We start from the raw sequence: 22,157 nt of genomic DNA on the forward strand, positions 1-22,157 counted from the left end.
GAAGGGCACATAATGTAGCTTATGCCAGCACTGTCACGTTTACGCTGGACTTGTCTCAGTATGTGCAAAATGGGTTATGCTGATCCTGTAAAAGCCCATGGTAGCATTTACTATACAGGAACATTTCCTCTGCTCTGTAGCTGCTCTCTTCTACCCAAAGTTCTCACTTTGCCACAGTTAGGAAATGCCAATGTTGACTGCATGATGCAGAACAGAGATCAAGCTGGTTTCCATACACTGCTTTCTTACAAAGTAAGAAATAAATCTAGCCTTCTCAAGAGCAAACTCTCATGGAAGGACCCATGCACAATCCATCTCCTCCTCCCTACATAAGTCAGCAATGTGTCAGGCAATAGGAAGCATGTAGGCTTGCATTACCATCTGTCCAGGACTCATGAATGGATGCCTTCTGCCGGAACTTCTCTGCCAGGTGATCCAGCCTCTCTAGCCTCCGGATCTCATTCAATAACCACTCCTCGTAGCCCTTCTCAGCCTGCTCTAGGCCACCCCAGGCATTGTTTATATCCTAGAGGCAAAAACATGAGAAGGAAAGGCAAGTTAGAAGTTGGAGGGAAGATGTGCAACAACATTAGTCTCAGTGAGCTATATGGCTCCCACTGATTGGAGGGAGTGAGCATGGGCTTTTTATCTCACATGGCTCCGCAGCCAAGTCAGGGAGACAAAGTGTCAGACTTAAGGCAAGCAGGACTAGAAGTCCAGGACATAACCATCTGCAGAAAAAAGCCTCTCTAAACACTTCAGGAGTTTTAAAATTCTCCTACATCAAACTTTAATACAACTCAACTGTTTCTGAACCAGAAAGAACAAAAGCCACTGAGATAGCTCCTCATAAAGACATGCAACTTGTGAAGAGTCTCAGAGTCTGATTTAGACACAGGGAAGCAACAATCATTTGATCCTCTCCTATCATGGCCTCCCTGATCTGTATTTTTCAGGGTTCCTCTCACAGAATGTGTCACTATGAAGGTGGGCATTCTCTGCCCCAACCATGGGCAGAAAGGACCCCTCGATTTTTAGGCATGTTTGGGGTATATAGAAGCAGTCACCCCCACTCACCGAGACCATTTTCCCTTCAGAGGGCATGAAGGCTGGCCTATTGCTGAGCCGCAGCTTGGTCTGCAAGGTGTTGAAATTGATCTCAAGTTGGCACTTCTCCTGGACCTTGGGGGGCTTGTGCAGGCGGCGGTAGTCCCGGAAGTCCTCCAGCTTCTGCTGCATGGCTTGCATGGTGTTCTCTGGGGCCCGGTTCTCCAGCCAGGGGATGGTGCGACGAATCCACTCCAGCAGCTGGGAGGAGCAACAACAAGAAGCCCTGAACTGAAAATTGTGCTGAAACTGCAGGTGTTGCTCTGATTTCATAAGGGACCATTTAATTTTATGTTTGCTGTCAGAAAGATTCTGCCACCAGCAGGGCTCATAAAGGAAAGTTAGCCAGCTTTTTTGAAAGTAGTTTTTTTAATGGGCAGCACATTTCCTACCACACTAAGTAGTATCACTTGCTGAAGCAGTGCCAATCCAACATACTTAAGGCACAGCTTTTGCACAAGCAGGACCAAAACTATATCCTCAGATTATGTTAAAGCCTTAAGAGTTTTGCTGGACTGTTGCATAACTAAAGGATGCTGTAAATCATCTTCAGAAGAACCTGACAGGAGAAATCAAGTTCTTGCCTTCAGCTGAGCCTTACACTTTTCCCACTCTAGTTTCCTCAAAGTCACTGTTGCTCTTTGAATATACCTCCATAACAAACCTATCTGGAGAGCTGGCAAAATGCTAATGTAATAGGCAGTCTACAGGGTTAGTGGAGGAGTGCCCTATGCTTTTCAGATCAGGCTGAAACCAGGCTTATGGGTTACATTTGCCCTTCTATTGTCCATCTTTTCCCTACTTATCTACCACAAACATACTCCAGACCACATTTGGTCTCTTGTAGCTTCCCCGCTGTCAGTTTGACAGCCTTCTCAGTTAACAAATGCAACTCCACCTTGAATCTGACACAGATTCTTTCTATTATAAGCAAATGTGTATTTCTTTCCTCAAATATCTCTAACTTTTGTTCTCTGATCCAACTCCTGACTTCTACAGTATATTAACATACAAACTGTATAGAAGATGTAATGAACTTGTACAGTCCTGATGAACACAAGTTAAACCAACTTGATTTTTCCTCCAATTTTAGTACTTCTGGGCTGGCTCTTAATAAACTAAGAAATTCAAAGCTTCTCTGTGGAACCTTTCTGTTTTAAAGTATATTGCTCTTGTCTTTAAGGTAACTTCAGTCTTTAATCTGAAGAGGAAAAACTAATTTTCCAGGGAAAATAGCAATGGTACAATAGCACTCCCCAAGATTACTTATCAGCATTAAATGCAATTCTTTTCTCATCCCACCACTCAGAAACCAACACCTACATCACTGGCCAGTTTTTCGTAGTCTTCCATGAGCTGTTCATTTTCTTGGTTGACTGCCAGCACCTTGCAGATCCGATTTGCTGCTGTCTCCGCCTGACAAAGAGAAGAAAAATGGAAGAAGAGAAAAATGTGAAAAAAAAAAAAAAACCCAAACCAAAACTTGCAGCTTAGCTTCTTGCTACATACCTGCAGGTAAAATCTCCTACCCTTAGCTGTAGCAACCTGTTTGCACTTTGAGACGTTTGTCCTGACCTCTCAGTTTTCCATTTGGCCTTCTATAGTGATTTGGTTTTTCCCTTTTTCAGAGATTCTCAGCTGTAATGATTCTACCCTATATATTGTGGGACAACCAATGTTTCAATGCTTTTTCTGGAGCTGCTTCTGTAAGAGGGACTTGTTGTTTGCTTCCTGCTGGAGGGACCCTGGCTACCTCTTCACAAAGACTCCCCACACCAGCATTCTGAGCTGGAACAGCAGTAACAGAGTGATGTCAAGCTGACGAGACTGTCTCCATACTTTTATCCCAGGAAAGAGCTACCCAAATAGAGTTAAGCCACAGACTGGACTTATGGAAAAGCTCCTAATTTTGTTTGGAAGATAAAATGGTAGATACTCCTTTTAATGTTAAATTCTGCCCAGCAGAACTGTATTCCAGTTTTCACTGTATTTCTGGCACTGATTACAGGGCCACCTCCTTGGTGGAGCATACACCTACCATGTATTCACAGAGTCTTATGATCCAGCTGAGAAGAGGATTTATTTTTCCCCCACTTTTCTGGGTGATCTTTCTGCTTACTCTTCCAAAACAAGTCTCACAGTAAAAAAAATATCCTACTGTTACTATTTAGGTTTCGAGTTTTTTTCTTTCTTTCTCTCCATTGTGAGACCAAAACCTGGTTCTCTGCAGGGAGCTCAACATGTCAGAACATGAATTTGAAAAGTAAGGATAAGAAAAATCCCAGCTATGAACTCAGAAGCAGTGTTTGGCATGGGGGACATACATGCAGGCTGATCCTTGCACAGAATGTATCTGTGGGTTATCAGCTCCCTTTATCATTACCATGGTGTGTGCCGTGCCACAAAGCCTGAGGACATGTCCCTGTGATGCATCAGGGGATTCCCTCTTACCACAGTGCAGCTGTGACCCTGGGGCCTGGGGAAGGTGCTACAGGTAACCAGAGGCCCCCTTGGGAGAGCTACTCCTTACAGAGGCTGAGTGCAAATAAGGAGTAGAGGCCAACACTTAAACAAATAACTGTGAACACTGTCCTGCCTCAAAACTACATTTAGAATTTATGCCAAAGTAAGTTTTGCTGAGTTTCTAGCTGGTAAGTTTCAACCTTTTTCTATTTTTAAAATATCTTTTATTATCTGTTTATTCAATCTTCAAGGACATTTGAGAAAAAGCCCCTAATTTTTTGCAGCTGATATGAAGCAGCCAGAATAGCAATAAAGTCATAGGCTATACAGTGACGTATGGATTGGTATGGTCCCAGAGGACACAGCAATCTTACTTATTTGTAGAATGAAATGAAGCTGTTAAAACATCTATTCAGTCATCTGCCCCTTTACTAAAGTGGACAAGCTATGAGATACACGTATTATCAGTTAATTTAAAACACATCAGAGAGACCTGTACAGGGAAAGGAGCAGCTTCACTTGAAAAGAAACCTGCAAAAAGTGCAAACAATGGTTACATTTAAGAAAGCTTGTACTTTGATCTATTTTTAGCTGAAGTTTCTACTTTAATTGAGTGTTTTTTGAAATTAAGAGAAAACTATAGACATGGGACCAAATAGTATGTCAAAAAAGACATTGCTAGAGTCCTACCATGATATGCCTAGTGACTGCAGGGAACTGGCAGTACCTAATGTTTATCTCTATCACCCCAGGAGAGGTGTTCATTTAACTTTCTTATTTTTACACCCCATGAGCTCACTGCAGCAGCAGCCAGCTGTGCAGGCATCCCCTTCCACTGAGGCATATTTACATGTATCTGATGATAGACTTTCTCCAGCTGCTCAAGTTTAAATATGTGTGTGTATATATGGGTGTTGAGCAACTGTCCAAACAAAAAGACCCTAAGAATGTCAGCAGTTACGACATTATTTGTGTTATCCTAATGGCAGGAGTGTAGAGGCTTTCTTTCCCCCACCAGTACTTGCCTCCCAATGGTTCTTGCCTTGGAACAGCTACTGCTCTAGGCAATAGTGTGCAGCCACTGCAGCCACAGGAAAGGCCCTGTGGCCACAGTCACCATTGTCACGAGCAACACATTACACTGTGCTCTAAGCAAAGTAGGACAAAAGGATGCCAGAGCTTTCAAGCAACCTTCACAAATACCCTCCACACTACTGCTAATGAGCTGATCCATGGTGATGGCAACCTCAAAACTAGAGTGAAACACTTTTAGGTAAAAGAAGAGTGGCACACCAAGATGTTTACATGAGGCCAAGGCAGCTCCCCGTACAACTTCATCAGTTCAGTGGGAAAAGCTATTTTGGCTTCCGCACACTGCTGAACGGAATGATGCATTTAGAATATTCCTGCTAACTCCAAAAAAGCCAAGATGCCCACAAGGCACAGGGCTGCACTGAGAAGATGCAGAATCCTGGGCTCTGGCAGCTGCACACCTGTATTCTCAGAGTAACTGTGTGAGCTCATCAGCTTCTGCGCAGCATTGTGCTGACAATCTGTACTGCTTGCACTCAGAGTCTTGGGGAGGGCAAGTCCAGGACATTCTCCTTGATACCACACTGCTATGTCTATGCACATGCTGCCTGGTGGAATCAAAATGAAAAACTGAATGGCAGTAATTTATATGCCTTTTGTGTTTTCTGTTCTTCTCAACCATAACTTGAACTGCTTAGGATAGGAGTAGAGTTTGCAGTCTCTCTAGTTCACAGATCCAAGTCTTTCTGCTGAGGAGGATCACAAAGGAAGGCATTCCCACAGTGCACTATGTAGGGATGCCTGCCTGTTGCTGTCCTCTAGCCTCAGGGGAAGATGCCTGGCTGCTGCTGTCCTCTGGCCTCAGAAGATCACTCCAAAATACTATACACCAAATACAATCTCTTAATAAAACAGTAAAACATGAGTTAGAAATTGCCACAAGTTTACAAAATATTAAGCCAACCAATAATTGCATGCATTTAGTGTGAAAGTCAGAAGCGGTTAGAAAACAAGCAAACCAACCAAAGCAAGTATACCTACGAATATATATATATATTAAAAAAAAAATGGCATAGAGAAAAAGCAGCCATCTACATACACATGTCAGGATGGGGACCCTGTACCTTCAAAGGCTCAGGATAAGAGAATGAAAGAAGCAGAAAGCGGCTCATGGGACTCTCCCTTCAGGCCTGGTGGCAGTAATGAAAAATCTGGATGAAAAATTGAGTGATATCACAGTAAGTCACCTAACCCTGCAAAAGGTGGCAAAACAGTAACATCTGGGCAGGGGCTTGTACTCAGCAATCACTTTGCATTTGCCTGCGGGTTTGAATCTGTGTCACTTAGCAGCTGGCTAATTTATGACTAGGGCAGCTCCAAAAAGCAGCTGTGCCCCTCCTGCCAGGACACAGTTGAGTTGCTGGCCCATGAGGACTGCTAAAAAATGAATAGTGTATTAAATCTTCCCTATAAGCCAGCTGGACTACATGGGATTGAAACTTTAATACTGAGAAACTTCATCTGTAGTTTTTGGCCCAGCTACTTGGTTCAGGTCCTGAGGCAAGCAGAAGAGAGTTTTCAGTTATCCCAGCAGAATGAGCATCCACCTAAATTGCTGACCAGAGTATGGAACCTGCTGAGCAGATTTCCAAATCATGGAATGGATGCAGAGAGAAAAGGAAGAGATTGGCAAGTGGCATGGCTGTTTCTGCAGCGGGATACAACCCTTCTCATATTGTGGTTTGATGTTTCCTCATCTGGAGTTCCTCAGGTTAAGCAGACTGCATGGAGCAGTCCCTCAGGGGCACCTAGCAAACAGTAGGCCTTATCATGAAGCTGGCACGGCTTCTGAAACTACAGTCTTTCAGGGCAAGTATCAGCTGGCCAGAGCTTGCAGACTAGTCTTGAGTGTTTTGAACAAAAAACTACAGGATCCTAGCAGGAAAGTCATGACTACACAAATTATGCCAAATGGGCAAGTCTACTGCACTTGCCGTGGGACACATTCCCAGTTCCTTGGAAACAAGACAGTATCACGTAATTTATATTAAACTGGGCAAAGAACAAAAAAGCTTGAACTAAAGAGCTGCTCCCTGGAAACTACTGCTTGCATTTGTCCTCTGAAAGCCAGCATCATCATGGAAACTGAATCAATGCTGGGATCATCAGCACTGCTTTGCACAAAAGAGATAGAATCTTCCTGGAGTCAGATTAGCCCTCAAGCTGGGCAATACAAGGACTGTGTCTCAAATAGAAAAGGCCTGTCTGTAACATGAAGAACGTAGTCTTGGATTTTGGATTTTACTGCTTTAAAGCCTCCCATTTGAAATTAGCAGTAATCTTGGGGAAGGGCTGCAGCCCAGGTAGGTTATGACATGGGAGAAAAGAATTGACCTTTTTCCCTTATTCAAAGGATTGCTGGGAAATTGCTTGCCCAAAGGTGATCCACAACTATTTAGTTCCAAACATCCTGATGTCAGGCAAAGAGACTTTGGAGTAAAGAGGAAGCAGAAGAAGAAGGAAGACCTAAAGGAAATGGGCAAGGCAGAGGAAAGATAAATAAAACAGGTGGTTTGGGAAACAGAGGAGAATTACAAGGGAGAAACAAGGAATGGAAAAGCTTGTGAGTTTGGGAAAGCTGAAGGCCTGGTGGAAATGAACTTCATGGCTGGAGCACAAAAGTGCTGTGTAACCAGCTCACAGATGATTCAGCCTAGGAAAAGACCACTGACCTAGTGGAGGCTGAGTGTGGAAGGCAGGCTGGCAGCCCAAGAGGGACAGGCTGGGATTTCCTGGAGTGGGCAGATTTGACTGTGGCACTTCTGGAGGTGCACTGCCTGGCCAGGACAATGCCCGCTAGTTACTGAAAGGGTACTGCCTCTGTCAGAGCAGGCATCCATTCATCTTCCAATGCCAGCTTTACCAAATGCTTTCTCCTCTGCTGTGCTGCGAGACTGGAGGGAAGGAGCAGCTTAAGTCTGTCCAAAAGGACATTGACATCACTTCTCCAGCAAGATTACAGATGCCATATCCAAATGCATCACTGGATGCACTGGGCTTCCCTGCAAAGGCCCTGGGGCGGACGGGGTCTGGCGCTCCTCACTGGAGAGGACAGGTGGGCAGGGCGGGGTGAAGGGAGGGGTTGTTAGCAGTAAAGTCTCACCTTCTGCGCCCCTGAGAAGGCGTGGTAGTAACATGAGACATAGGTCATTATGGCCTTCTCATCCGGCCTTAGCGTGCCTATAATATCTGTGCAGAGAAGGAAAAGAGGTTGAAAGGATAAAGTAAGAAGCAGCACATAGGATAAAACAAAACAATCATGGGTGGCGTGAGAGAGGGGGAGAAAACTTCCCATCATGCATTGCAGGACAGGCCAAACAGATTTCCATGCGGAGAGCTGGGAATTCGGATCAGAAGGTGGCTAGCAGTGTTGGCTTGTGGCTCAAAGCGGCACCCCTCCCTACCCCCCAATCCAGGGGGATCCTGAGATGAGGATCTGGGCTCTGCACCTTCCCAGCTGCGGTCTGGGGGCCCGGCCCAAGGATGCAAACAGGTTGTTTGGAGAGCTGAACGCCCGTGCTCGAGGCCCTTCGCACGCCAAGGAGCTGGAGATCAGAGCCTTCCCACGCAGAGCGCTTCCTACACAGGATCTGCTCTGCTGCAACGTGCACTGCCTGTTCCTAAGGAACTCAAGTACAGCAGGCTGCTTGGTGTTGGCAAGAGATGTATACAAGGTTTCACCCACAAAATGTTTTCCTTAAGTGACTCTATTACCAACAGGAAAATGGCTAAGTCAGAAGTAGCAAGGACTTAACTGCCCGATTTCCAACATGGATGGGAAAAGAGAGGGGATAAAAGGAAACAAATGAACAAAACCAGGCATCTTTGTCATGATGAGCAATGCTTTGTTTACAAAACCACTATGAATGTACTTGTTAGAAATGCTTTATAAGCCCCAGGTGAACTGGGACTGAATTTGTGGTACAACTGGAGAAAGCAGCAAGTTCAGACCTTAATGCAAGGGTGCTGGAACCTGCAGCATATGTAAGGCAAAATAAAAAGCTTTGGCCATTCATTAAACCCATCATAAAACCTCAGTCAGCTCTGTTTCTCCACCTTTGGAAAAGGCAAAAAAAAAAAGAAAAAAGTGAATAGGTATCTGTATTATTTCCCATGGGGGGAGGCTACAGTTCCCTGCTGGGCAGAACATCTGTGTGGGGTGTGGTGGTCTTTATTTTTTGTAAGACTAAGCATGCTAGCTCAGATTTATCAGGGTCAAGAGGTCCAGGTTCTTAGCCACGAGGACAGCAGTTCATAAGGCAAATGGAGAAGGCAGAGCTCCCCACTCCCTTAAATATGCATGTGTGCCGAAGTGAGGCATACCTAAATGCCACTGGAAGTATTGCTCACTAGAGGGAAATGGAATTCCTGGCTCCCTTGCCCCGTGTATTTGTATCTGGGGCACCACTTTGAACCAACAGCCAACTCTACCAAGAACATAATAATAAAGATGCCCGTAGCTAGAGAGGAGAGAGAGAAAGAAAAAAAGGTTTGGACATTAGCAACGGCACCAGGTGTGCTCTGTGGAGGGAGCTTGGGATCCTGCGATACCTTCTGGGCTCCTGAGAAGGCGTGGTAGAAGCTAGAAACATAGGTCATGATGGCCTTCTCGTCAGGACGGGCAGTTCCAACAATGTCTGTCAAAAAAAACCTCACGTTAAGAGCATAATCAACTGATGGGAGGAAAGCAGAGGAGAGGTAGAACCACAACTGTCCAGGAGGCCTGCTGCAGCGTGTGCATGTCATAGCAATTCCACGGGGCTTCACAGCATTCCCCAGAAGATGTGTGCGTCTCAGAACCCAGGATCACCCTTCTGGTTCCCCTCCCTCATCATAAAATTTCCTCTGGCCAGGCTAAGGCAGCCATATGTCAGCATGTCTTGTGTCACAGCACTTCCCTATCCTGAGAACATTACTGTGATTGGTGGATTGAATCAACCCAAACTGGCATCAGGCTGACATGACTTTTATACTGCAATTCCTCCATGCAGTTCTGTTCTTCTGGAAAGATAATTTCACCCTTCTTTTCCATGTCTCCCTCCACCATTTCAACACAATGATGGCTTGAATTTCAAAAGGCCCTTTCATTAGTTTCAGTGGAAACTCAGCACCTCCAGAGAATTAATGGTGTGGAGGAATGCACATCAGCTTGACTCCATGAGGGAGGAGAGAGATCAGTAAAGAGCAGTGAGAACTCCTGCCAAGGGCCCCCTCTTCATTACAGATACTTTTGCTGAGATCTGAAGCTAGATCCGCTTATTTTGGAGGTGTCTATATTTCCTATAGAATGGCAGGAAATGTTTGAATTTACTCTGGAAACCTCATGATTTTTTTTTAACCTCAGCATGATGAATGCAAGGAAACTCATCTCTGGGAATGGGAAATACTACCTAGGAATATGAACATCCTAGTTATTGAAATACAGGTTCACTGGGCTTGGCTGTCCTACTCCCACCTTTCCTCTTTCCTCCTCTCAATCCTTTATTTAACAAAAATGTTTAACTGTTTGCCCTGTCCAACTCATCTGAAATACAGCTTCTACCATTGAAGTCTGCTGGCTTTAGGCAATTGAAGTCTGCTGGCTTCAGGCAAACAGCCAACAACCAGTGAACTATTTCAGGCTGTTGTTTGTACTCCAGAATTACAGTCTTCAAAATCTGCTCCCAAGCTGGTCCTGACAAGGCTCTGAAAACTAACCCTTGCTGTCCCAGTGGCCTCTGGGATGCAGTCATAATTAACACCAAAAGCATCTCTGAAAAACACTGAACTCTGCCTTGGTCTCCAGACCCAGTCAGCGAAGGATCTTCATGCCAAACACTTCTAAGTAGTCAAGAAAAAGCAGTCTATAATAAGATCATGCCCTCAAAAGGAGGAACACCAGCAATGTCAAAAAGACCACAGCAAAAAAACCCTGGAGCAAAAGGAACACAGGCCTACACCATACACTAACTCAGTATTCGGCCTGATAATTGAAAGGGAACATTTCAGTCAGCAGATGACAGGTGTTACTCATCTCTGCCTTGTGTGTCAACCCCAAGGAAGATCTCCACACTAGACTCTAAAGACTGAAGGACAGAGTAGGAAGAGGGAAGCAGAACATGTGACTCATTATTCCATTTTAACTTTTTCCCCATACATTTACTACACAGTCACACAGGGAACATTCAGAGGTTACTGGAATCTCGTACAAAAGAAGTCCACCTAGAAGTAGTGGAAAATTTCTTCAGAAAAAACAAGTTAAAATCTGTTGGAGTCTACTTTACCTTCTGCATCCAGCATCTTCGGAATATCCAGATATTTCTCAGCCACATCAAAAGCTGTGTTTAGATTAGTGAGAGGATCATCCTGGGTAACAAACAGAGGAAGACCATCAACATCAACTTTTAACCAAGGTACATAGCATTTCTCTCAGAAAGAGCTTTGTTTGGTTCAGGTAACTGTGCTTGCCAGACAAAATGACAAAATTGGGTGTGAAGCCTCATGCAACAGGATGAAATAATTAGCTTCCTTTTGAAAGAAGACCCTGGGGACTCTTGGTATGATATTTAATGTACAGTCCATGCACTTGCAAAAAAAAAAAAAAAAAAAAAAAGGAATAATGCATTTTGTCTTGAACCTAGTTTTAAGAAAAATTACCTTCACATCATACTGATAGTAAATGATGGGACCACATCTCACATTTACATCTCATGTTTATATTAGGTTTGCAAGTTCCATTTTAAAGAACTACAGAGCTGTGTATCTGCTAGAACATCTAAGCAATACTAAAATAGTAACAACATCTGCAATGGGTGCTGTCCTTAGCTAGCGTATAGTTTGTTGAACACCAGTTGAGTGGGAGGAAGAGAAATGTTTCAACAAATCTCTACAAAATAAATACATATAAAAGTACCCATTTTTCCTTGACTACAGCTTTTCCTTCTGCACAAGTCTTGTAATTTCCCTAGTACATTTCTATTCCTCTCTATATCAGCTTTCTGTAGATTTTAAAGAGCCACACAACATAAAAAACAAATTAAAATGAAAGACTCTGAAAACTTTGTCCAGCATTCAAACATAATAATTAGTAGCAAGACACTTGCCAACCTGCATAAGATTGTTATACCAGCTTGTTCCTACATTTCTGTATAACCATGATACTTCATTATTCCAAAGGAGCAATCCGCTTCATGGGTGACAAATGACATTTGCATTGTCAGTTTCTACTGTTGAGACATGTGGCTTCTACTGAATCAAAGGTTGTGCATAAAATGTTATGTGTTCAGCCATCTTGTTTGGTGCCTTTTGGGAGGGAGGAAAGATGGGGTGGTACTCTCCATACTGTCATTTGTGCCATTCACACTGAGACCCACAAAAAAAACCAGGATAAAGGTAGTAAAATAATTTCACCTTCTTTCTAGAGCACCATCCATATTCTGTTTATTTTCTATCTGAACCATGTGCCTTTGCTTATTGGACTGACTTGGAAGATTAAGCTGTGCCTCAACTCTAATCAACAGGCAGTTTCCTTTGAACCACCCAGCAGGAAAGATGAAGCTTGGGCAGACAGGGTAAGGGCATGAATAAAACTTCCTTTATGGCACTGGTCATTATGTAGCCATCAGATTACAACCTTCATGAACTAGGAAACTGAGCTGCTCTGAAAAGCAGTTTCCTGCAGCATTCCCCTATGAATCAAGCATGTATTAGGCTGGCACCCAATATCAGCAACATATTCCTTTGGGTGAATGTCTCTCTCAGACAGCAATGTTTCACCTATCAAAGTAAATCACACACAAAGGCACTAAACTGACAGTGATCTGTATTAAATCCACTGGAACAAGTCAATATTAAGCAAGGCAATGTTGCACAGGCATGCTGTGATGAAGCCAGCAGCTGTCATGTACAGTGTGATGTAGAGTCAAATCCCTATATTCCTATATAATACACCCAGAGCAGTGGAGAAGGCCATGGATTTTCACTGTTCTCCAGCTACAAGGAACCATCCTATGCCATGGAATTAAGGAATCACTTCAGTTTCAACCTACTTGTCTTCTGTGCCTGGTGTGGAGAAACCTCTGTGAACACACAGCATAACCAAAAGCCTTATCTGAGGAGGTGAGACTAGGTGGTATATAACCTACTTTATTCACTGAGTGTAGACATAGCCCTAGCTTCATTTAGGGAGAAAAAAACCCCCAGATTTTCTTTCACTCAAGTGCAGGAGCATCTAGAAATGCCAAGCAGCAGCTCCCTTGCCAGTCTTCCTCTAGTCCATGTGCCATATTCTATTTCTGTAGAAATGTCACCACTGTGTAGCAAATTTGACCCCATGCTGACTGTGACCATCATGGTTATTAACACCCTGAAAGAGTGTTTAGTATTAACACAAACCCCTCCTTAGCACAGAGCCATCTGAACAAGCTGCATGAAGATCAGCCAGCCTCTTCTGGAGGAAAAGGAGGAGCAAATCTCTCACTGCAGATAGCTTTCCTATCAGTTTGCAAGTAACAACACCAGGAGCACTGTTGCCAAAGGTTAAATAGGAATTTTTGGCTGAAAGATAGGAGAGGTTTCCTGATGGGAAAACTTACTGGGCTTGGGCAGTCCCAAAGGAAGGGCTGGAATTTTTAACATGTGGGGAACTGGAGACTCACCTAGATAAAGCCAGTAGATTTCTACTTCAAATGCAAGAAAGATGTGTGATCACAGTATCTTTTAGGGAATGAAACTAAAGATAGCACTACTGAAAGCAAGCTACTGAAGTCCAAGACTAGCTTGGAGATGAGCAGAGAGCTACAGTCAAGCAAGGCTCTGTTCCCTGCAGGAAAAACTTCACCCCTCAAGAACAGTGGAACAGCTCATCCCAACAATGATGCTTCTTTGTGCATGAGTTAGGGTTCCCCCCAGGGCATTTTCAAGACTACAAGAGGGTCTCAAGGTCTATGAAATTCCTCCCAATTCCACCACTTTCAGTTCCATCCCATTGTACACCAGCTAATCATTATTTCAAATCACCTGTTTCAGCTGATACCCATGAAAAGGGGCAATGTAATGAAGACTGGCCAGGCAGCTCCAAGCCTTGCACTGAAGCACCATAGCTGCAGGCACACTTTAGGGACCCAAACACAGGAAATCAAACAAAAGACAAGTAATTTGTCCCCTGATTCCTTCCACAGCTGAAACACACACCCAGAAGAGCACTGACCCAGATGAGGCTGCAGAGGTGTTTGGTTGCAATTCCATTTACATGAAGATAGCAATGGCAGAGGCATGAAAAGGAACAGTAACTTGCCAGACTGTAGCTGAGCTAGCCACAAGGGAATCTGTACCTTTAACATAGAGGAGGTATTTTTTGTTTTAGTGCTGGCAGACAGCAAACCTGCCCTTGACAGATGCCAACCTGGCTCATTCTCTGCTTTTGCTGACTAAAGACTATCACAACTCTTCATCTTTCACCACAACTCTAATTCATGCAGGGACTCCTCTCTTTCTCCAGCTATTTCCAAGTCCTTGCAGCACACAAGGTTGCCAAGGCAATTATTACAATGTAACATAAAAAAAATCATCAATTAACAAGCAATCAGGAAATGAGACTGAGGGGAAGGAAAATTGAGAGAGTGCAAGCACTTGCTAATCTGCCAGCATTGAAGACACTAGGAAAGAAATCCAAAACTCATGTTTTCAAAAGTATCTGCGTATAACACAGCAGTACACAAACCACAGCTCTATACATATTGTGGTATGTGAGGGGGTGTCAGAGCCAGCAGTCAATCACAGTACTTGACAGAAGTATCTTAGATGTAGCTCACAGTTGAGCTACAGTCAAGGGTAAAAGGAGGAAGGGAAACCCCATCTTCTGCATAACTCTCACTTGCAGACCACAAGCTGAATCCCAAGACCTTATCTACAGTGAGCTAACTAATAGCAGACAGATCTGCACTAAATAGAAACTATCTAACCAATTAGCTGGGGGGTCAGGGAATCACCAACACCGAGCTGGACTTGTACCTATTGTTTTGAGGCCTGGGCTATACAAATAACTTTACCTAGGCAGTGCCCATATGTAGAAAAGAATTGTGCTTGCTCCTAATACAGCTAGACTAGGAAAAATAGCTAGGAACAAACTCAATACAAAACAGTGCTGGATAAAAGAAGTTGCTAAATTTTAGGAAAACATGCAGCAGCTAGTACACTGGCTGGCTACCTTTTGCAAGTATACACTGCCAGTGCAGGTCTGTAGCCTAGGCACAGCCTCTGTGACAGATCACAAAACACAAGTTACAGAAGAATGCTGCCCATCCAAAAAGTACAGTGCAGAACTCTGGGCAGCATGGACTGATTTCACCTCTTTATCTCATAAATTTCTGTGTATGTATATACACAGAAACACACACAACTCTGCCAAAGGCACACACAACTGAAATGCCACTAATTGCTCCCTGGAGCTGGAAGAGAACTTGAGGTGGATCTCTAATCTACTAGCCACTGCAATGGCTGCCTCTCAGCAGACTCCTCTGTGTCTACATATTCCACAAATGGTTTAGAATATCTAGCATAAAAAAGGTTAACTTCCCTTCATCACACATCAACTGCCATAGCTAAGGACTAGGCTTTTAAGTTCCTCCCAGCTATTTGCTCAAGATTTCAGCTACTGTAGAGTTCTTTAACATACATTTAATCTCATCTCTTTAGAGTAACTGAGGCAGAACAACAATAAAAATGATACAGAGAGTGTGACAAGACTTAAGAAGGACAGAGGGAACCAGGTGAAGGATGGGATCAAAAGAAAGCAGAGATCAAAAGACGCTGGTTCCATTTAACCTTACTCCAAATAGGAAAAATCCCCTTTCATGTACATTGAATTTGGCTAGAACAATCACTCTATTTTTCACTCTAAAAAGCCTGCGGTCAATATCAACAAATAACTCACTTTCCTTCACTCTATTTTTGCTTAGGTTTGGCTTAGGGCTTTGTTGATAGCAGAGTGCATGCTGTAGCATTTACCTGCCTGGGTTTGTCAGGCACACATTGCTTAGCTGTGTTATTTTCCCAAGACTAGGCATGGAAAATGTTACTCTAATTACTCCTCTTCTTCTTGCTGCTGTTTACGTAAACAGGTACAGACTCCCCCCACTGTTTATTCACCATGTGCTGACAGACACTAAAACTGATCAGAAAAGCTGACTGCTCTGTAAGACAGTGAGGATCTAAAAGGTTATTGAAAAGCAGATCAGGCATTGTACAATTCATTGCCTCTAGGATGCAGCTAATTTGATTACATCATTTACATTTTGTCCATTTGCATGATGATCCAAGAGCCCAGGTCTGCTGGTGATGGGCGTCTATGTTTATTTCCCTAGTTAACATCAAGCACACATGCACTTAAAAGACAGAGTCCAGGAGACCTGATGGACAAGCTTTTTGTGTTAGCCCCAGCAGTGACACATTAATTATGCTCTTGGTGACATGGGCACAGATACAGTGAAACTGGATCTCAGCACACTGCAGGAATGCTGGTAGGATAAGAACCCAGTTTGATCTTCTATTGCACTGCTGGGTCAAGATATTGGGAGCAGCATAAACCACTAAGTGGTTATTGTCATCATCCATTCAGCAATCTTGTCTCCAAACCACACAGGCAGTAAAATTTGGAGCAGCTTGGTAGCATGCTAGCAGAACAAGTATTTAAGTAAAATTGAGTTTTCTGACAAATGGTTTTTTGGCACTTGATACCTACATGCTAGGAGAAGCCCAGAAGCACTGCAGATGACTCAGTGCTAAGCTGGAAGCATGTGACAAGTGTCCAGTGAGGGCATACAAACCCCTCAATGAGCATTTTGAACACCAGATAACTGGTTTCTATCCAACTCTCCACAGAAATGTTAAGCCTGATTTGACTCACTGATCTGTGATATTAGCACAGAACTATTCTCACATTTGGTGTTACTGAGTTTTCCAGCTTTTGCTCATCAGCTGAGACTGGGGCACGTGTGTCTCATACAAGGCAGTCTGAAAGCAGGGAAAGTCAAGCAGGAAGCTCATTAAGTTCACGCTTCACTAAGAAGCCTGAATGTACTGATTCATCCCTCCTTCCTTCCCCCCACAGTCCTGCAACTGCCAGCTTGTGCTGAAGTTCTCCAATTATGTTTATCAAGCTAATTCTTCCTCTTTACTTCTAAGGTGCCAAGCATCTGGTTTGATAGACAAATGGATTTGTACCTTTCGTAGCTTCCCGTAGTCAATGAGCTCTGGACGGTGTCTATGAATTAAAGCACAGAAACCAAGGCCATCCTTCCAACTACAAGAGAAACACAAGAGAAAACAATGACCATTGCTCAGCCACGGAGACACACAGTGGTGAGCATGAGGGAATGCACCAAGGCAGTGAGACTCAAAGAACTAATTCTGGTTTAGTTTCCAACCAACAGTGTTTCTGTAAATGCTGGGAATGAGGGATATCTTGTATGTGCCCGAGACTGCAATAAAGATTCCTTTCAATCCCTACAAAAATCCACTGTGATTAAGACTTGCCCATTGAGTTTGGGACCTCGTTTTTGGCAGTTCTCTGTGCTGAGCCCTCTATGCATGTCCTGCGCAGCAAATGAGCTTGAGAGTGAAAAAAGGTGTAGATGCAAGCCATAAAGGAGGAACAAGTACATTCCTCAGGGAAAAGGCAGATGTCCCCAGCTAGCTCCCCTGATGGCAGTTAAGCTTCGAAGTGCTTTACATTTTACGGTTCATTCAAGGCTCCAAGACATGTTGGAGAAAAAACCATTATGCAGAATCTTCACCTGAATATCTGCCAGCTTGGAAATATGAAAAGCAGAGCAAGAGAACCTTTTATTCCTTCTCAGCTTTGCCATACTACAAAAGTTAGGAGCAGTCCCTTCTTCATGGCTCTTAAAGCGCTCCAAGTTTTCACAGAGCCAAAAGCTCTCTTGCTTAGCCCACACCACAAATGCTGCTCTTGGAGGACTTATTGCCCCAAAGAACTTTATGAAAGCAGCAACTGTAACCTGAATGAGGAATTGGGATATAGGTATTTGGATACTCTTAGAGCCTCAGCCTTCGGCTTCTTAGGCATCTCTCTGGACCACACTGTTACTTGTGTAATGTGCATGTGCATTGCCTTGGGAGGTCATTTAGGAATACTGTTGAACATACTGAGAGATACAGGAAAATAACAGATTGTAAAGCTAAATTCTTGCCTGTAACTCACCTGATATGGAAGTTCTGGATGTTTACATTTTTGTAGGGCGCTGTCTTCCGCTGACACCATAACAAAAGTCCTTCTTTAGCAGATGTTTCTAGAGAAAGAAAGAAAACACACCAATTAACTCATTTTCTTAGAAAACAGGAGTCTCTGGAGCATATGCTAGAAAATCATCACCAATTCCTCTTTGGTAGACACTGTATTAAATTGTGCTTTATTTAACTTCACTTGTCAGAGAATTTCTTGTTTGGAAAAGTCTACTAGGATAGCTTTGTTACTATTATCTTCTTAATGAGGTTCAGTTATAAGGACATAGCTTTTTGGAATTAAGAGAGTCTGGTAGGACTCTTAAGTGATAGGTTCATTTTCAGTGCTAGTCCCTGAATCAAAGTTCAACACTAAAGTTTATTTTCAGGCTTAGTCATCCTTTTGAGCTACTCTTGAAAAGAGAAGCATCTGAAAAACTCATCTCAGTGTGCTTGAGATTGGCCATAAATGTTTATGAGATATCAGAGCAACTTGGGAAGCGTAGCTCTTGAGGATCATTCAGTGACTCACTTAAGAGCACCTTTTGGGCCATTTAAGTGGCAAACCCTTTTAGTTACAGTTGTCCATTACTGAACAGTGGCAGGAAAGAACTGAAATTTACCTTCAACTGAAATATCCTGAATGGCAAAACGAAGGATGATGGTCCAGATCATTCCAAGGGTCATTTTAACATTGCCATCCACAATTTCTAAGGAGGAAAAAAAAAAAAGGTAGAAAGAGAAGAAATAAATAAAAAGTTGCAACTGCAAATCCTTGTAAAACAGGAGCATTGGGGAACATTTCCATTTGCAGATGGGAAAAATTGAATTCCTGCTAAAAACTGTTTTTCCCTGCCTTCCCAGATGTTCTGCTGATAGGTACAGTACCCAGTAATCAGACTGGATCTTTTGTAATACAATACTAAGGGCAAAACAGACACAGATGATCCCAAAGATTGGGAATAGGCACTAAGATCAGTGTTATTCCCCCCACAGGGGCCTAAAAGCACCCTCCTCAGGTATAATTACTATTACTTCAAGTCAGAGAAGCCAAACTGAGACAAGGAAAAGCCTTCCTTCTCTTATCCCATATCTACTCCAAGTCACCTATAGAACTGCCCCAGCATAAATATTCCAGAAAAGCCAGTGGCAATTCCCAGAGCATATGTGCTCTAACAGCTGGTTTTGTCCTGTGAACAAGATACCACCAAGAAAATCATACACCATAAACATTTTAATTTCAAACAAGCCTAAATACAGCAGATTGCCTGTATAGGACTTCTTTCAGTCATGTAATTGCCAAAAGATACAACAGAGCATTTCTCAAAATCCATGCAGCCTGCTGGAAGAGGAAGCAAGGACTCATGCTGACCAGTCTGTGCAGAACATAACATAAACCATGACTGTGAGCAGACTGTGCTTTACTGCTCATTAGATTCCACAACATAAATCAGCAAGGGTCAACAGCTTGGAGGTTTTACAAGGCAACTGCTTGCGTGTGTGAGGTATGATCTGTTTAGGATGGAGGATCAAAGTCCTGAGAACAGGCACTTGGGGCAGTGCTGGCCCAGAAAGAAGCTTCCACCAGGTATGGACTAGAGCCAAAGAGTGAACAGATGGGTCTCAAGTAGTGATCCTCAACATCTACAAAAATTTCAAAGATACATATATATACAGTTACAGAATTTACAGCCTTCACATTTTTGCATAGTGAAACCAGCTGAGCTGCTTTCTCCTACTCATTTTCTGACAGGGCCCTTTATGGCAGGATCTTTCACAAACAAATAACAAGTTACAAGAGTATTTTCAGTAGGAAAATGGTTAGAATTAACCTACTGTTTGGAGGTAGAATAATTCAACTCCCAAGAAGATTGTCAGAAACCATTTTTGTACTACTGTAGACACCTCCATGCCACTTCTTTCATAAAGCTGTCCTGCAGGAACACAGTGTTCTGCTGCAAGTACGATTTGTAGTATAGGAATTGACACCTGTCTGGATAGCTCCAGAAAAGTAACAATATTTGAATCTTTCCTTTAAAGCTTTTCTTTTTATGAAAAAATTTCAAAATGTGAATCTTGTTGTATTCAAAACCAACAGACTAGCAGTACACACCCAAAAATAGATTTTCAGAAATCATGCTCAAATCCCTGAAAACTTGTGACTTAGAGATACATGTCACACAACTTCCAGTGTAAATCAGAATTATAAGCTCTACTGTCCTTTGGCATATATCTGAATTAGTGAATTACAGATGCAAAAGACAGAAAACAAGACATGCTACCTTGTTCTACTACAGTAAAACTCTGCTCCTTTCTAAACTTGAGAGTACACTAAGATCTCTTACTGGGTCATCAGTTTGCCCAGAATTAAACAGCCAATAACTTTTCAGTTCAGTACAAAAACTACAGTTACTTTTGCTGGCATGAAAAAGATGTGTTTGTCTGTTAACAGTTTTCACACAAATTAATTTTTTTTACAGACATTTTGAGGTCGGGAGTTGTCTGCTAGGCTGACACAAGAAAACGTCACGTGATGACAAGTGTATTCAGTTCTGTACTTTTTGTATTCTTCATCCCTCCAAGAAAGTACTGCAATCAACTTAAAGGAAAATCCTCACTATTTTTACAAGTACCTGAGATACTGCAGCTAAAATATACAAGAAAGCATCTGTATTTTCAGCTTGTTTGTTTTGTTCATGTGATAGATATTCATGGGGATCTTCAAAAAGCAAAAAACCCAGTGCTTGTAAAACCCCCCAATGTTGGCAGGACTCTTCTAGGATATATTTAAGACCTGAAACTAAATTTAGCTCGTTGATGGGCTTGATTAAAATCTGATGACAATACTTTAATGCTGAAAATGCTTCAAGAACAGTAATTAATCAATCAGTGAGCTGAAACAGATAATTAATATTACTGCTCCATGGATTTAAATTGGAAATGAAGGTCCAGATACTTAAATAAAACTGATACTGTTAAGTCACTAACATCGCATAAGAACTCAGCACTATGTTCTGGTCGCATTCTAAAATTCCAGTTTTATAAAGTCAGCTGGTGGAATTAAGGTGGAAGTATCCCTTCTTTCCTAGTCCTCTTTACAGCACAACCCATTTAAAAAGGAAGATGTGCTCCCTGTTCCCATATCTGATTGTTCTTTAGCACTGCACCAAAACAAAGCTGCTGTGGAGGAAATCCAGAACATTTCTACCACTTCATTTCTACATGTCATTTTACTTCACACAGTACCACCATGTACCAAGCAGATACTGACATCAGTGAGCTTACGGAGTGATCCATCCCAGGATACACATTTAACAAGCCACACAACCCTCTGCCTTTTTTTTTTTTTTTTTTCTTTTGCTGTTCTTTGAAATAAAGTTGACAGAATGGTTACTATTTGTTAGAAACAGGCAAGCATTTTTCATTTCTAGTCCTAAAAATCTTCTCCTGGAAACCTGGTTACAAAGTCAACCAGACTGATCAGAAGACTCTAGGCTCTGTGGCCCTCACTCACTCGGTTTTCCATCTCAGCATTCCCTGGTGCCAACCTCCTTTTCCTTCAGAATTCACAACCCTTCACCCGCTGCCAGCCTCTTTCTAGCATAGTAGAATAGGCCAAGAAACAAAAGCTAAAAATATGGTTGCAAAATAGGTTTGCATGAAGCTTTCTGCTTCCTGGTGACAAAGAAAAAGAAACTCCACAGGAATTGTTAAAAGGTTGAATGCAACACTACAAAGCTAGAACAATCTAATGCTTTATTAAAGATAGTATGCTTGTTCCCTGCTGATGTAAGGAAGACTCAGTAATGTGAGAGCAGTTCACATATTAAAATGCTTGTAATCAGACAGTATTTTCTAAAAGCCTGACTCTGCTTTCCAAGTGCTCTTTCTAGGCAGGGCCTTTGCAAGCATTGTGTGCACTTCACTACCAGCAGCTGTTGAAGGAACAGCAGAAACAAGCACATGTTACCAATGCGATTTACATTCAACTTGAGGGTTCATCAATTGCTGGCTGAAGCTGGTGAAGCATCTGCATCCACTAGAAGGAAATTTTTGCACCAGTGAATATGCTTCCACCCAGCTCCTATCATTGTACCAAGTAACAAGTAGGCAAGAACTACAGTATTGGTTGGCCACAGAGATGTGCTTTTTGAAATGCCACCACCCCTTTCAAAAGCATGAACTAATTCTGAAAAATGCAAAAAATATTAAGCTCCCTTTCCTGCCATGGATAGTTAGCAGAATCAACAACACTGAAACTGTTATCCCCTCCT

General features: G+C 42.7%; 1 protein-coding gene across 4 annotated transcripts in view; it reads right to left on the reverse strand.

Moving 5' to 3' along the window:
- ACTN1 (actinin alpha 1) overlaps positions 1-22,157 on the reverse strand; it is an 85,664-nt gene that overhangs the window by 14,972 nt on the left and 48,535 nt on the right. For 2 of the 4 annotated variants that reach the window (XM_077784101.1, XM_021537054.3), the window contains exons 4-11: positions 18,507-18,593; positions 17,864-17,951; positions 16,864-16,942; positions 10,926-11,007; positions 7,766-7,851; positions 2,431-2,523; positions 1,078-1,308; positions 379-526 (exon numbers count right to left, since the gene is read on the reverse strand). In XM_077784101.1, coding sequence (XP_077640227.1) covers positions 379-526; positions 1,078-1,308; positions 2,431-2,523; positions 7,766-7,851; positions 10,926-11,007; positions 16,864-16,942; positions 17,864-17,951; positions 18,507-18,593 — 894 coding nt within the window. Of the gene's footprint in view, positions 1-378; positions 527-1,077; positions 1,309-2,430; positions 2,524-7,765; positions 7,852-9,213; positions 9,300-10,925; positions 11,008-16,863; positions 16,943-17,863; positions 17,952-18,506; positions 18,594-22,157 lie in introns of all 4 variants that reach the window. The other 2 variants (XM_021537055.2, XM_021537052.2) reach the window with 1 other exon arrangement.

The sequence above is a fragment of the Lonchura striata genome, chromosome 6 (genome assembly GCF_046129695.1).
Source record: "Lonchura striata isolate bLonStr1 chromosome 6, bLonStr1.mat, whole genome shotgun sequence".
NCBI classification, from domain to species: domain Eukaryota; kingdom Metazoa; phylum Chordata; class Aves; order Passeriformes; family Estrildidae; genus Lonchura; species Lonchura striata.